The 17,067-nt window shown below is 42.1% G+C and overlaps 1 protein-coding gene across 7 annotated transcripts in view; it reads left to right on the top strand.

Moving 5' to 3' along the window:
- The window catches only part of PTPRZ1 (protein tyrosine phosphatase receptor type Z1), a 387,789-nt gene that overhangs the window by 173,075 nt on the left and 197,647 nt on the right, over positions 1 to 17,067 (top strand). For all 7 annotated transcript variants that reach the window (XM_075345050.1, XM_075345051.1, XM_075345052.1 and 4 more), the window contains exon 6: positions 15,769 to 15,832. In XM_075345050.1, coding sequence (XP_075201165.1) covers positions 15,769 to 15,832 — 64 coding nt within the window. The remainder of the gene's footprint in view (positions 1 to 15,768; positions 15,833 to 17,067) is intronic.

The raw sequence follows: 17,067 nt of genomic DNA on the forward strand, positions 1-17,067 counted from the left end.
TGGTCACATGACTATGACGCGTCATGTAGGACCTGCGAGTGCATCTCTCCCGTACACGGTGCACATATGTGTATCGCCGTGTACCGGCGACATGCTCTAGCACACGGTCGACTCCCCATTCCGTTAGGGACCGGCTGACACAGCCGGTCATTAACGGAGGTCGCCATAGCAACGCAGTTAGCGGTGACGTCACCGCTAACCGCGGCTCCGAGAGCACCGTTGCTATGGTAACGCGTCTATCAGCGTTACCGCTAGCAGCACTGATCACTCACGGAGTGAAGGCTGCACGCTGCTTCCCGATTGTAGTGAGGATTGTAGTGAGGATGGAGGTTCCTCAGCCCCAAGTGATGAGCTGGGTAAACTCATCCTCACTACAATCGTCACTACTACTACACTAGTGAGGATTGTAGTGAGGATGAGGTTCCTCAGCCCCGAATGATGAGCTGGGTAAACTCATCCTCACTACAATCGTCACTACTACTACACTAGTGAGGATTGTAGTGAGGATGGAGGTTCCCCAGCCCCAAGTGATGAGCTGGGTAAACTCATCCTCACTACAATCGTCACTACTACTACACTAGTGAGGATTGTAGTGAGGATGAGGTTCGCCAGCCCCAAGTGATGAGCTGGGTAAACTCATCCTCACTACAATCGTCACTACTACTACACTAGTGAGGATTGTAGTGAGGATGAGGTTCCTCAGCCCCAAGTGATGAGCTGGGTAAACTCATCCTCACTACAATCGTCACTACTACTACACTAGTGAGGATTGTAGTGAGGATGAGGTTCCTCAGCACCAAGTGATGAGCTGGGTAAACTCATCCTCACTACAATCGTCACTACTACTACGCTAGTGAGGATTGTAGTGAGGATGAGGTTCCCCAGCCCCAAGTGATGAGCTGGGTAAACTCATCCTCACTACAATCGTCACTACTACTACACTAGTGAGGATTGTAGTGAGGATGAGGTTCCCCAGCCCCAAGTGATGAGCTGGGTAAACTCATCCTCACTACAATCGTCACTACTACTACACTAGAAAGAAAGAAGACAGAAGAGTAGGATCGTGGAGGGCTGACAGGGGGAAATAAAGATGGAGTCTCTAATGTGTCTGTGTATTTATTTCTATTAAAGTATTTTTTCTCTGTGTGGTGTTTTTTTTTAACCCTTTATTGGAGATTCTTAATGGCCGGGTCAAACGTGCCTGACATTAAGAATCTCTGGCTTAATACTGGCTAGTAAAACAAAGCCAGTATTAACTCATGATTACCCAACAAGCCACCCGGCTCCAGGGCTGTTGGAAGAGTTGGATACAGCGCCAGATGATGGCGCTTCTATGAGAGCGCCATTTTCTGGGACGGTTGCGGACTGAAATTCGCAGCAGAGGCGCCCAGAAACCTCGGGCTAACCTGTGCTGCGGATTCCAATCCCCAGCTGCCTAGTTGTACCCGGCTGGACACAAAAATGGGGCGAAGCCCACGTCATTTGTTTTTTTAATTATTTCATGAAATAAGTGAAATAATTAAAAAAAATGGGCTTCCCTATATTTTTGGTTCCCAGCCGGGTACAAATAGGCAACTGGGGGTTGGAGGCAGCCCGTGGCTGCCTGCTGTACCTGGCTAGCATACAAAAATATGGCGAAGCCCACGTCATTTTTTTGGTGGGCAAAAAAATTCTGCATACAGTCCTGGATGGAGTATGCTGAGCCTTGTAGTTCTGCAGCTGCTGTCTGCTCTTCTTCATACAGACAGACAGCAGCTGCAGAACTACAAGGCTCAGCATACTCCATCCAGGACTGTATGCAGAAGTTTTTTGCCCCCTGAAAAAATTATGTGGGCTTCGCCATATTTTTGTATGCTAGCCAGGTACAGCAGGCAGGTACGGCTGCCCCCAACCCCCAGTTGCCTATTTGTACCCGGCTGGGAACCAAAAATAAAGGGAAGCCCTTTTTTTATTATTTCATGAATTTCATGAAATAATTAGAAAACAAATGACGTAGGCTTCGCCCCATTTTTGTGTCCAGCCAGGTACAACTAGGCAGCTGGGGATTGGAATCCGCAGCACAGGTTGGCCTGAGCTTTCTGGGCCCCACTGCTGCGAATTGCAGTCTGCAGCCGCCTCAGAAAATGGCATTTTCATAGAAGCGCCATCTTCTGGCGCTGTATCCAACTCTTCCAGCACCTGCCTGCTATACCTGGCTAGCATACAAAAATATGGCGAAGCTCACGTCCTTTTTTTGTAATTTTTTGGCAAAAAAAATAAAAAATGCTTCCCTGGATTTTCCATTGCCAGTGAAGGTAACACCAAGCAGTGGGGGTTAGCAGCCAGTAGCTGCTTGGATTACCCTTACCTAGCAATACAAAAAATGCAGCGGGAGGCCATATATATTTTTTTTAATTATTTATTTAAATAACTAAAAACAAAATGGGCTTCCCTGTATTTTGATTGCTGGACATCACAGTGCTGTAAAAATAAATCTTTAAAAAAATGACGTAGCGGTCTGCGGTATTTTTGATTCTCAGCACAGATAAAGCAGACAGCTATGGGTTGCCACCCCAGTCTGCCTGCCGTTACCTTGGTTGGCAATCAAAATACAGGGAAGCCCATTAATTTTTTCTATTTAAAAAATAGTTAAAAAAAAAATGACGTTGGGTCCCCCCATTTTTGATAGCCAGCTAGGGTAAAGCAGACGGCTGTAGCCTGAAAACCACAGCTGGCAGCTTTACCGTGGTTGGGGATCCAATGTGGAGGTCCCCTCAGGCTTTTTTTTATAATTATTTTATAAATATTAATAATTACACAATAAAAGTAGGGTCCCCCCCAAATTGGATCACCAGCCAAGGTAAAGCGGACAGCTGTGGTCTGGTATTCTCAGGGTGGGAAGGTCCATAGTTATTGGGCCTTCACAGCCTAAAAATAGCAGGCCGCAGGCACCCCAGACGTGGCGCATCCACTAGATGCGCCAATCCTGGCGCTTCACCCCAGCTCATCCTGTGCCCTGGTGCAGTGGCAAACGGGGTAATAAATCGGGTTGATACTAGCTGTAAAGTCACCTGAGATCAAGCCCAGCAGTTTGTGATGTCATGGCGTCTATTAGATACCCAACATCATAAACTGTCAGTACTAACAAAAAAAAAAATCGACAAAAGAAATTTATTTGAAAAAACAGTCCCAAAAACATTTCCTATTTCACCAATTTATTGTAAGAAAAAAAATAAAGGGGTCCCACGACGACACTGGACCGTCTAGAATATGGGGGGGAGACACTCAGGGAACGTATCCCCCATTTTCTAGGAGTGCGGACCCTTCATGTGAGGAGTGTGGGTGCAATGAATCTGCACTCACTCTCCCCAGGTCCACAGCAGCAGAGTCCATGTCGTAATGGTTGCTACCAAAGCTGCAATGTCCTGCTCATGAGGTAAGGGCATGCCTAATCAGGAGAACTACTGTAGAGGAAGCTCTGCTCACTAGTATATAGGTGCTCAGAGGTAATAATAGATAAAATTAGTGAGTAGCCTCGGCACTCTAAATCTCCCAGACTAAGTCAGTAAGTCACAACGGATAGTAATGCAAAATCACTCTTTATTGGTCCGTATTAAGAAAAAAAGATTTTTCATAGGCATATATGTTTTTGTCCAAAACAAGTTACAAATGACGTTTCGGCCTGAGCCTTCGTCAGATTGGACTTATCTGCATGTAATCATGAAAAATAACAATAATCAGTATCACATAAGAGTGAGAGAACAATAACATAAACTCGAACAATGTAGAGGTACAATTGGGATGCAGCAAAAAAATTGCAACACAGCAAGAAATGAAACACATGATACAAATGTCATAATACAGTACAAGGACAATATAGTAATGACAAATATGGGGTCAGAGTAGGCTTAGACAGCTCTGGTACGAAAGAGATGTCAATCATAAAGTAACATGTGCAGTAGGTGTAGAGCTACACTATGCATGGCAGAGCTAATTGGTAGACCGACCATAGAAAAAGAACGGAGAAAAAGTGGAGAAAAAGTGGAGAAAAAAGTGGAGAAAAAAGTGGAGAAAAAAGTGGAGAAAAAAGTGGAGGAAAAAGTGGAGAAAAAGTGGAGCACCCTTTGGTGCCTTTCATGTGGCACTAAGGGGTGCTTAGCTTTGTAGTTAGCCAAAAAAATGAAAAAAAAAATGACGTAGGGTTCCCCCTAGTTTTGTAGCCAGCTAGGGTAAAGCAGACGGCTGCAGCCTGCAGGCCACAGCTGGCAACCTCACCTTGGCTGGTAATCCAAAACTGAGGGCACCCCACGCTGTTATTTTAAATTAAATAAATAATTAAAAAAAAAAACACGTAGGGGTCCCCCAAAATTGGATTACCAGCCAAGGTAAAGCAGACAGCTGAGGCCTGATATTCTCAGACTAGGGAGGTCCATGGTTATTGGACTCTCCCCAGCCTAAAAATAGCAGGCCGCAGCCGCCCCAGAAGTGGCGCATCCATTAGATGCGCCAATCCTGGTGCTTCGCCCCAGCTCATCCCGCGCCCTGGTGCGGTGGCAAACGGGGTAATATATGAGGTTAATACCAGATGTGTAATGTCACCTGGCATTAAGCCCTGGGGTTGGTGAGGTCAGGCGTCTATCAGATACCCGACATCACCAACCCAGTCAGTAATAAAAAAAAATAGACGACAAACACATTTTTATTTGAAAAAACACTCCCCAAAACATTCCCTCTTTAACCAATTTATTAGAATGAAAAACAAATCCAGGTCTGGTGTAATCCAAGGGGTTGCCATGACGATCCACACTGTCCCAGTCAATGAAGAGCAGGATGTTCCCCATTGGCTGGGAGAGCAGTGCAGTGACCTGAGCTAACATCAATGGGTCAGCCCAGGTCACTGCAGGGCATGACAAGTGCTGCTGTCAGCGAGGTACATTACCTGCGCTGATCTCCAGCACACTGACAGCCCCTGTCACGGAGTTCAATGACCGCCGCCTTCACAGCCAAGAATCGCGAGAGGCACGTGACGTCACCGCTAGTCAGTCTCGGGTCGGAAGCGAGAGAAGGTGATGTGACAAGCGGCGGCCATGGAGGACAGTGACAGCGCTGAGGTCGGGATGGCGGGACTTCATCACCGCAGGCAGGGCCGGCTCCAGGTTTTTGTGGGCCCCGGGCGGAAGAGTCCCAGTGGGCCCCATAAACACGCAGACACACACACATACACAGATACATACACGTACATATACATATTTAAAGACAAACTCACAAAAATACATATAAACAGACAAATCTATACAGTCATATACACTGACATACATAGATACACATCATACATGCATACATACAGAGACACACACTGCTATGCTGCATACATACATACAGACACACACATACTGCTCTGCATGCATACATACATATAGACAGACACACACACACTGCTCTGCTACATACATACATACAGACACACACACACACTGCTCTGCTGCATACATACATACAGACAGACACGCATACTGCTCTGCTGCATACATACATGCATACATACATACAGACAGACACGCATACTGCTCTTCTGCATACATACATGCATACATACAGACACGCATACTGCTCTGCTGCATACATACATGCATACATACAGACAGACACACATACTGCTCTGCTGCATATATACATACATACATACAGACACGCATACTGCTCTGCTGCATATATACATACATACATACAGACACGTATACTGCTCTGCTGCATACATACATGCATACATACAGACACGCATACTGCTCTGCTGCATACATACATGCATACATACAGACACGCATACTGCTCTGCTGCATACATACATACAGACAGACACGCATATTGCTCTGCTGCATATATATACATACAGACACACATACTACTCTGCTACATATATACATACATACAGACACGTATACTGCTCTGCTGCATACATACATACATACAGACAGACACGCATATTGCTCTGCTGCATATATATATACATACATACACGCATACTACTCTGCTACATATATACATACATACATACAGACACGCATACTGCTCTGCTGCATATATACATACATACACGCATACTGCTCTGCTGCATATATACATACATACATACATACAGACACGCATACTGCTCTGCTGCATATATACATACATACAAACAGACACGTATACTGCTCTGCTGCATACATACATGCATACATACAGACACGCATACTGCTCTGCTGCATACATACATGCATACATACAGACAGACACGCATATTGCTCTGCTGCATACATACATACATACATACAGACACGCATACTGCTCTGCTTCATATATACATACATACACGCATACTGCTCTGCTGCATATATACATACATACAGACACGCATACTGCTCTGCTGCATATATACATACATACATACAGACACGCATACTGCTCTGCTGCATATATACATACATACATACACGTATACTGCTCTGCTGCATACATACATGCATACATACAGACAGACACGCATATTGCTCTGCTGCATATATATATATATACATACAGACACGCATACTACTCTTCTACATATATACATACATACAGACACGTATACTGCTCTGCTGCATACATACATGCATACATACAGACAGACACGCATATTGCTCTGCTGCATATATATATATATATATATACATACATACAGACACGCATACTACTCTGCTACATATATACATACATACATACAGACACGCATACTGCTCTGCTGCATATATACCTACATACATACAGACACGCATACTGCTCTGCTGCATACATACATGCATACATACAGACACGCATACTACTCTGCTACATATATACATACATACAGACACGCATACTGCTCTGCTGCATATATACATACATACAGACACGCATACTGCTCTGCTGCATATATACATACATACAGACACGCATACTGCTCTGCTGCATACATACATGCATACATACAGACACGCATACTACTCTGCTACATATATACATACATACAGACACGCATACTGCTCTGCTGCATATATACATACATACAGACACGCATACTGCTCTGCTGCATATATACATACATACATACAGACACGCATACTGCTCTGCTGCATATATACATACATATAGACACGCATACTGCTCTGCTGCATGCATACATACAAACACACACCTTGCTCTGCGGGGCCCACACACGCGGCTCCGGGGGCCACACACACGGCTCTGCGGGGCCCACACACGCACGGGGGGACAGGGAGGGGCGGGGAGGGAGTGATGTCCCACATACTGATCAGGTCACGGTGCAGATGGGGCCCACACAGCGCCGGAGGGAAGCGATTTGCTGGGGGTCGCTGGCTGGCACTGTGACTCCTTCATCTGTGCGACCGAGCAGGACGCCGGGCGGTAGCTCCGCCCACAGATGATGCTCAATGCAGGAGAACACAGTGAGCCTTAAAGGGCCGGCAGCCACAGTTTCCAGTGCCAAGGACTGCTGCCCCCGGGCCGACCGCAGGTAAGCCGAGCGGGACCATGTGTGTGTGTGTGTGTGTGTGTGTGTGTGTGTGTGTGTGTGTGTGTACATGCTGCGGGCAGGAGGGGGCGGAGTGAGCTGAGCGGGGAAGTGTGGGCTTCCTGCACGTAACTAGAATAAACATCGGGTTACTAACCAAAGCGCTTTGGTTGGATACCCGATGTTTATCTTGGTTACCAGCTTCTGGCAGGCTGCCAGCGATGGCTCCTGCACACTCTAGCTGTAAAAAGCCCTGCTTTTTGCTGCTAGAACCGTTCTCGAACATATCTAGAACTATCGAGCTTTTGCAAAAAGCTCGAGTTCTAGTTCGATCTCGAACAGCCCCCAAAATCACTCGAGCCTAGAACTGGAGAACCTCGAACCTCGAACCGCGCTCAACTCTAGTCAAGACTGATTTTTATGTTGTTGCTAGTAAAGGGATGAATCAGATCATAAATATATAAGGAATTACTAATAGTGGGAGTCCTTTCCTTTGGACTCCTATCTTAGGGGTTGTCCATTTTAGCCCTGTTATCACCAGTAAAACTGAATGCTTATTTCAAAGAAAGCAAAAGTATTACATCGAATGTATTGAAATCAAGGAATTCTCTCTACTATCTTGAAATGCCGTAACAGGTATATGTAAATTGGAGTTGTTGCATCAGAAACACCCCCTTTTATTACAGATGCGCTGCAGTGTAATTATGCTATTCAGATTGTTGGCCATATCATAAATAGGCAACTGGAGTCCTTTGGTGTGAACACCACTGCTATCAACAGCTCTCCACTGTGGCTTAGTGGTACCCTCTGGTATTTTCAATTTCATCATAGGACATATGGACTGGTTGTTCTGATAGGAGAACCACTGAAAACGACTATCACCTAAACATAACAATGCTATCAAGGATGTTGTGGCTCCTACAGAATTTCACTAAACTAGTAAGAACAGGTACAACGCTTTTTAATAAAACACTTAGAGTAAATAGGATTATTTAAGTCACTGTGTAAGCTTTTACTGGCTTATGTAGGAAAAATCCTTGATAGCTGGAATCATTTGTGAATACAGGTAATAAGCCTGAAAGCTGCAGTATTTGTGGGAGGAATTTTTTTGTGTTTCCATGACAATGTATAGACAAGTCAGCAGCAGCTATCTCATCTATATCTACGTGATGTGTGAAACGATGTCTTCTTCTGGGTGTGCCATAATGGAAGCCGTGATCGCTCTTTGATTCTGAATTGCCATGTATAATACGAGGGGCTGCTGATAAGTCTTCGGCTTTACACACAAAGAAAAGAGATTAGATGATGAAACTTTACATTTATTTCACATACTCTCCACTGATGTCAACACACTTCCTACATTGGTATTCCAAGTTCTGTAAGCCTAAGAAAAAGAAGGATTTTGGTTGTGCTTCAAACCAGGCATCCATAGCAGCCACGGCATCCAAAATTGTGTGAAATTTGGAACCCTTGAGGTGTTTCTTCAGGTTTGGAAATGATGAAGATAATAGTCGGAGGGAGCTAGATCTGGTGAATAAGATGGGTGGTCAACCAGCTGGATGCCCAGCTCTGCGAATTTTGCCGTGGTCACTTATGCTGTGTGAGCGAAAGCGTTGTCTTGCAGGATGAAGATTCCTTTGGACAGCTTGCCTAATGTTTTGGCCTTCAGAGCTGCCTTTAATTGGTCCAAAAGTTCATGTAATACCTTGCATTGATGGTGGAACCCTTTTGAAGATAGTCCACTTGCAGCACGCCCTCCCTATCCCAGAGCACAAACGGCATCACCTTAGTGGCTGATTTTTTCACCCTGAACTACTTTGGACGAGGAGAACCACTGTGCCTCCACTCTTTTGACTGCTCCTTGTTTTCAGGGTCATGCAAATAAATCCAGGTCTCATCCATAGTGACTAGGTGATCCAGGAAGTTCTTATCAGTCCGGAAACTCTGACAAATAGATCGGGAAGTTTTCACTCGCATGCTTATCTGATCTGTTGTCAAACATTTAAGGACCCACTTTGCAGATAGCTCCATCATGTCCAAATGTTCATGGATAATGACACAAACATGTTCACGGGAAATCCCCATGATGTCTGCTATTGCTTTAGCTGAAATTCGTCGATTCTCCAGTATGAGGTTGTGCACAGTATTGGCGATCTCCGTAACAACAACCACTCTCAGTTGTCCAGAACGTTCCTAATCATTGGTGCTGACGTGGCCCATTTTAAATTTGGCAACCCAGTTATTAACTGTGGAATATGTAGACAAATATAAAAGACAAAGAAAATACTCACCACTCATCTTTTCATCCGACCCCACTGTACCCAGCCTGCTATCCAGTCTTCCATGACTCTGTTGTGTCACATCTACATCCCAGAGCTCACTCTATTCTAGGGCTTCCAGCATAAGAGAATGCGCTTTGAACTCCAGGTCTTGATCGCAGAACAGGGAAATAGTATTTAACACATTCAAAAAGAGAGGTGAAAAAAGTCATGGAAAGGCATGGTACCAGTTAAAATCAGTAATTAGAAAGGAATCCTGCCACTTATTGAAAATAACATTATATTCAACTAATGAATGGTCTATAAAAAGGTATCTTATTATCAAAGTGCCACACAAGAAACATCTCATGTTTTGTAAAACCAGTAAGCTGTGTCAAGACCTTTGTAACCTTATTGTTGAAAAACATACTGATGGCATTGGTTATGAATTCACCATAAACCAGCCATGATAAGATTCTCCTCTCAAGATTTCAGACAGAGGAGTGAACAGAATTATCAGAAGAGCTGTCACAGAGCCAATCACCTGTGGAGAGCTACAGAAAGACCTGTAATTAGAAGGTAAAATTGTTTTAAAGAAAGCACTAAGTAATGCAATCAACCTCCATAGCCTGTGTACAGGCTCACCACACAAGACTCCATTGCTGAACAAATAGCATGTTTAACATTTGTTCAACAACATTTAGACAAATCTGTGAAATACTGGGAGAAAATACTGTGGTTAGATGAGGCCAAAATTGGGATCTTTGGATTCCATAATACTTACCATATTTGGAGGCATTTACCAACAGTGAAGATTGGAAGTGGGAACATCAGGGTGTGGGGCTGTTTTTCAACAAATGGCACTGGCAAACATCATTTACTTGAAGGAAGGATGAATGAACAAATGTACCGAGATATTCTTGATAAAAATCTGCTGACATCTACAGGATGATGAAGGTGAAAGGTTGGTAGACATTTCAGTAAGACAATGATCCCAAACACAAAGCCAAGGAAACAAATTGATTTCAAAGAAAGAAAAAAAGCTTGAATGGCCCAGCCAATCACCTCTCCTAAATCCAAAAGAAAATTTATGGAAGGAAATAAGGCTCAGAGTTCACGGAAGGTTCAGGTTTTGTAAAGTTTTTGTGTGGAAGAAAAATCACACTAGAGCAATGCATGCGAGTAGTTTCGCCATACAGGAGGCATCTTGAAGCTGTCATCACCATCAAAGGATTTTGTATGATGTATTAATTAAATTGAAAAAAGTGTGTTCAGTACTTTTTCCCTGTGCTATTTCTCATTATTACACATAATGTATGGACAGATGTGGTTGATTTCTTTGCCTGTGTGGATTTGATGGGTTGTTACAGACATTTGGTGCAATATTCATGTCAATAGCCCCTTTATTAATATATATATAGTTAGAAAACTGTTGACGTGTTCAATACTTATTTCACTCGCTGTATGTTAGTTTTCTTTTTAACCTTTTGTCAACCTTCTACTGTTTATCAAGATAGTGAACACAGCTGGCCAACATTTTGCTGAATTCACATGGAGCAAATTACAAAGATATTGTGGATTTTTGTAAAATATGAGTAGAATTCATTTCCACTCAAATAAATTTGCCCATTTCTAGTGATTACTTTTAGGTAATAAAACTGTTTTAGCCTGCAATTTTCATTTTTTCATTCATTTTAAGTCCCTCTAATATGCTGTTTGCAACCTGTTCTAAGCTTCATATTTTTTTCTCATGGGAGTGTCTCTCCCAGTAGTATTGGCTGCATGGGAGATCTGTGTTTAACAAGGGTGAAGTCTTCACTGCTCATATATCAGCCCAGGTCTATTTATTTTCTCTTCAAGAGCTTTCACAGCCTGTTTTCTCTGCCTTCTCTGAGACTGTACTTTCTTTGTCCCCTGTTCTTTTTGTTAACATCTGTATATTACCCTTCTCTATATACAAGTACTTCTCAATAAATTAGAATATCATCAAAAAGTTAATTTATTTCATTAATTCAGTACAAAAAGGGAAACACATATATTATATAGAGTCATTACAAACAAAGTGATCTATTTCGAGTGCTTACTTCTGTTAATGTTGATGATTGTGACTTACAGCCAATGGAAACCCAAAAGTCAATATCTTGGACAATTAGAATATTTAACAGAAAACGCCTGCAAAGGCTTCCTACGTATTTAAAATAGTCCTTTAGTCTGGTTCAGTAGGCTAGCCAATCATGAGGAAGACTGCTGACTTGACAGATGTCCAAAAGGCAGCCATTGACACACTCCACAAGGAGGGTAAGCCACAAAAGGTCATTGCTAAAGAAGCTGGTGGTTCACAGAGTGGTGTATCCAAGCATGTTAATGGAAGGGAAAAGTGTGGTAGAAAAAGGTGCACAAGCTACCAGGATAACTGCAGCTTTGAAAGGATTGTTAAGAAAAGGCCATTCAAAACTTTTGGGGTGATTCACAAGAAGAAGAGAAAAAGGACTGGGCTGTTGCTCAGTGGTACACGGTATTGTTTTCAGATGAAAGTAAATTTTGTATTTCATTTGGAAATAAAGGTCCCAGAGTCTGGAGGAAGAGTGGAGAGGCCACAATCCAAGCTCCTTGAGGTCTAGTGTGAAATTTCCACAATCAGTGATGGTTTGGGGAGCCATGTAATCTGCTGGTGTAGGTCCACTGTGTTTTATCAAAAGCAAAGTCAGCACATCTGTCTACAAGGACATTTAGAGCACTTCATGCTTCCCTCTGCCGACAAGCTTTTTGGTAGGACTTGACACCTAACCACACTGCCAAAAGTACGACTATCTGGTTTAATAACCACAGTATCACTGTGCTTGATTGGCCAGCTAATTCGTCTGACCTAAAACCCTATAGAGAATCTATGGGGTATTGTCAAGAGGAAGATGAAAGACACCAGACCCAACAATGCAGATGAGCTCACGGCTGCTACAAAGCAACCTGGGCTTCTATAACACCTCGCAGTGCCACAGACTGATCACCTCCATACCACGCCGCATTGAGGCAGTAATTCATGCAAAAGGAGCCCCAACCAAGTATTCAGTGGATTTACTGTACATACTTTTCAGTAGGCCAACATTTCTGAGTTTTAAAATCATTTTTTCAGTTGGTCTTATATAATAATCTGATTTTCTGAGATAATGACTTTTGGGTTATTAGCTGTAAGCCATAATCACCAACATTAACAGATATGAACACTTGAAATAGATCACTCTGTAATGACTTTATGTAATATATAATATATGGGTTTCCCTTTTTGTATTGAATTACTGAAAAAAAAATTACGTTTTGATGATATTCTAATTTATTGAAATGCATTTGTATCTCTAAATGCTCACTCACATGAGCGTATACATTGGATGAGTGCTATCTGATGTTTTATTTGTTAGCACTCCCTCCAATGTTATACTATGAAGCAGTGCTAACCAGTGTTTTTTTCTCATAACAGTTTGGCATGAGAAAAAAAGTCACAGCATGCTGTGCGTGGCAGATTATATCGGATTGTGTGTACCTATTCAAGTCTATGGGTTCATGCAAAACTTCGGACTACACTCAGATGAAATTGAAGTGAAATTCAATTTACACGCATACAGATAATGGAGAAGATAGAGAAATTAAGTTCTCCATCTTTTGTTTACTAAAGATTATTTAGAAGGTTGATTAAAATTGTATCTAAAAGCAAAAGAACAATAAAATAATTGTGTGTGAAGTTGTGCATACAGTAGGCTTTAAAGGGATTGTCTTCTACTATGAAAGTTAAATGGGTATTCCCATCTCCAACATCCTATCCTAATATGTAATAACAACAATAATAATAATAATAATAATAGCAAATAACTCCAATTAGAAATGTAGTATAGTTCCTCTGATTCACTATGTTGCTTACCTCATGTCCAGGGCATTGCAGGGTCTTAGGTAACCATGATTATGACCACTTGCAACTAATTGGCTGTGACTATATGCATGATTGTAACTATGGATACCTAAGATCCACTAATTCCCTGAACATGAGGTAATGACAGTGAATCAAAAGAACTGTACCACATTTCTAATTGGAGGTATTTGCTGATATTATTATTATTATTACACTTACTACATAATGGGATAGGATCTTGGGGATGGAAATAGCCCTTTAAAGTGAAATTGTCAGGTCCCCTGACAATTTTAAGCTACGCCCATGATCATTTAGAGCTTATTCAGTTAGTCTGGTAATGTTATATTATTTTATTGATCTGCTCATATTTCAGTAAAAACAACTTATTCACAGCATCGTGAAGGCTAATGAACCAGAGCTAGTCTGGTGAGGTGTTTACTTACTGAGACTAGTCAGTACTACAGCCAAGCTCCAGGATGGGATTGACAGACCCTGCACTGCTAGTGTCTTCGTGTCTTCACAATGTGCACTCCTCCGTGTATCTCTCCTATCCTAGTAAAGCTCTGCTAATAGCCCACTCAAGAGCAGAACTGTGACATAGGAACTGCGATGCCAGAAAATGCGCAAACAGTGACGACACCGGCAGTGTATGAGCTGACACCCCAGAGGGAGTGACTGCAGCTACTGAACCTGGACTAGTGTCAGTGAGTAAAGACCTTGCCGGACTAGTCCTGGTCATTAACATACAGTGTGGTGCTCAAGTTAATTTTACAGAAATATGCACAGTTTCATAAAACAAACTAAACATTACTGGACTAATTGTATTAAGGTCTTAAAGGTCATGAGGGTAGTTTAAAAGTAGTAGAGGATTTTACAGGTTCCCTTTAACTGCAGTGGGCCCAGGATGGTGGAAGAAAAATATATATACTCACCTCAGGCTCCTCTGCCCTTGAACTATGTCTCCTAAATGTCCCCTCTCAAAACCATCCGGTAGCAGGCATTACTTGGCACAGCATTCATTCTGCGGCAATCATTCGCCTGCAAACTTCACATGCATTCAAGCTACCTTTTTCCTCTGTGAACGCTGCAGCTGATCAGTGGCTGCTATTTGTCTGAATGGTCATGTGACTTCCCCAAAACACACCTGCCCTGGATGTTGATAAAGGTTAATCTTACACTACTGTAAAGATAATCTCAATGGTTCCAGGTTGACGAAAGAAAAACTTATACTCACCTATTGGACTGGTATGGCTTCTCTGCCCGTCAACTGGAACAACATCAAACATAGGCTGAAAGGTTTTCTACAGCTGTTGCATGACGCCTGCTCTAGATGTTGATTTGAAGGGGGACAAAATACAAGAGTTGAGGAGTAGCAGGTAAATAAAGGTTTTTTTCTATCGCTCTGAGTCCATTAAAATTAACTTTTATAGCAGTGAATAACTTATATAAAATGTATTAATCCCCTTTACAATTTATAAATTGCAGCAAAGTAGAGAATTTTGACTTCCTAACTTTTTGCTGTCAGTGTAAAGTATGCTTGAAGTAGTCCATTGCAGGAGGCATCACTACATGACGTGCTTATTATGCAGTCACAAGATTAGAAAGGTGCTTATTTCTCATTGGTTATAAAAAAAAAATGTTATATGACATATATTAGTAGTTCCTCAATGCCATGGAAAACTAATGTAAATTACAATCCAATTTAAAAGGTACCCCAACAGATCATAAAGATTTTTCTAATGTTGCAGAATTGAATACAGAAAGAAGGAGGTACAAAGGATCACTCTCTACGCATTCATGGAAACATATTATTCCACCACCACCAAAGACATTTTTTCCATATGTGCGGCACGCCATGTAATAGTTGCCTTTTTGATATATACAGTATGTTGCAGATATTGGAAATCACTAGGATTTTACAATTCATGATTTTAATAATTAAACAAATACATGTAAACAAAGTAGAATAAGTCAACTATTTCTTCGTCTTTTCATATTAATAATATTCTTTTTTATTTTTATTTAAAAAAATATTTTTATTTATTTTTGTTGTTATACAGAATTCACTTTCATCTATCATATGTTGTGATCTTCTGTCTCTGCAGATTGGTGAAGAGAACACAAATTATAATGCAATCATCAATGGAGTTGATAGTGTTCATCGGTTTGGTGAGTTTATTTTTTCCTTTATGGAATTATTTTACTGCCATGGAAGTTGCTAGTAGAGATGAACGAACCCAAGGCTCGGTGTTCGGTGTTCGTACCAAACACAAACTTGACAAAAAAAAAACAGAGTTCGGGTTCAGAGATTGGGTGATTTAAGTATGCAATCTACTCACGCAAGTATTGCTGATTGGGTACTCTCAGTGCTCAGTGCAGTGCGAGCAGCTTGTAGTGCACTTTGGGGTAGCAATTGCATGATCAGATATGGTGTGCACAAAAAAAAAATAGGAAAAACCCAGCTTCTGAAAGTGTTCTGTTTATGGCTGGCTGCATGTGGGCGGAGAACTCAATTAACTAATTAGTGACTTCCATTGGGTCTTAGGTCAAGTCCGGGTCTCAAACGAAACTTTATCTAAAGTCCGTCTGAACCCCCCGAACTGAACTTGCATGAGCTTGCTAGTTGCAAGCTTTTGTCTGATAACTTTTGAAGCTTGTAGACAACAGCCATGTGTTGTCATTAAAGCTAGATGCAACTGATAGTCCTGTTTCAAAATCAGGTAGGTTCAGGTCACTGGAGATGCGGTGCCACTGCTCAGGAGTGACTTTGGCAATATGCACTGCTAGCACAACAGCACAATGCTTATGTCCTGGATAGGGTGTGTAGGTTCTAGAATTAGGCTTATCTTACACAGGACAAATCCGCAATGTACCTTGTTGGTTTCTGAAGACTTCAGATAGACTACTGCAGATGTGGCCTCTGATGCATCAGAGAAGATATGGACTTCTTTCCTGATTTCAGCTGAAAGGGACTTTATGGAAGAACAACTTGGCACTTGGATGTGTTTTAAGACCTTTAGAGCTTTCTTCCATGTCTCCCAATTTTGTTGTTTCTGGGACAGTAGCGGAGTGTCCCAATCTGTGTTCTCAGCAGTAAACTGTTTTGGCAGTACCCTGCCTTGAATGGTCATGGATACTATAAACCCAAGAGGGCCATGGATGCTGTTCATAACAGATAAGACTCCTCGTTTGGTGAAGGGTTTGTTGCTGACTGACTCTTGGAATGTGAATGTGTCCTGTTTAATGTCCGACAGCAGACCAATGCTGCGTGATCAGAGAGGAACATCAGTACCAACATTGAAGTCTTTTAAGTTTGTTGCATGGTTCTCAGGGATAATTGCTTTCATTATCTCTTAGCTGTTGGAGATGATCTTATGAAGTCTGCGGTTTGATGCAAACAACAT

Source organism: Anomaloglossus baeobatrachus, chromosome 4 (assembly GCF_048569485.1).
Source record: "Anomaloglossus baeobatrachus isolate aAnoBae1 chromosome 4, aAnoBae1.hap1, whole genome shotgun sequence".
In the NCBI taxonomy this organism is placed as follows: Eukaryota; Metazoa; Chordata; class Amphibia; order Anura; family Aromobatidae; genus Anomaloglossus; species Anomaloglossus baeobatrachus.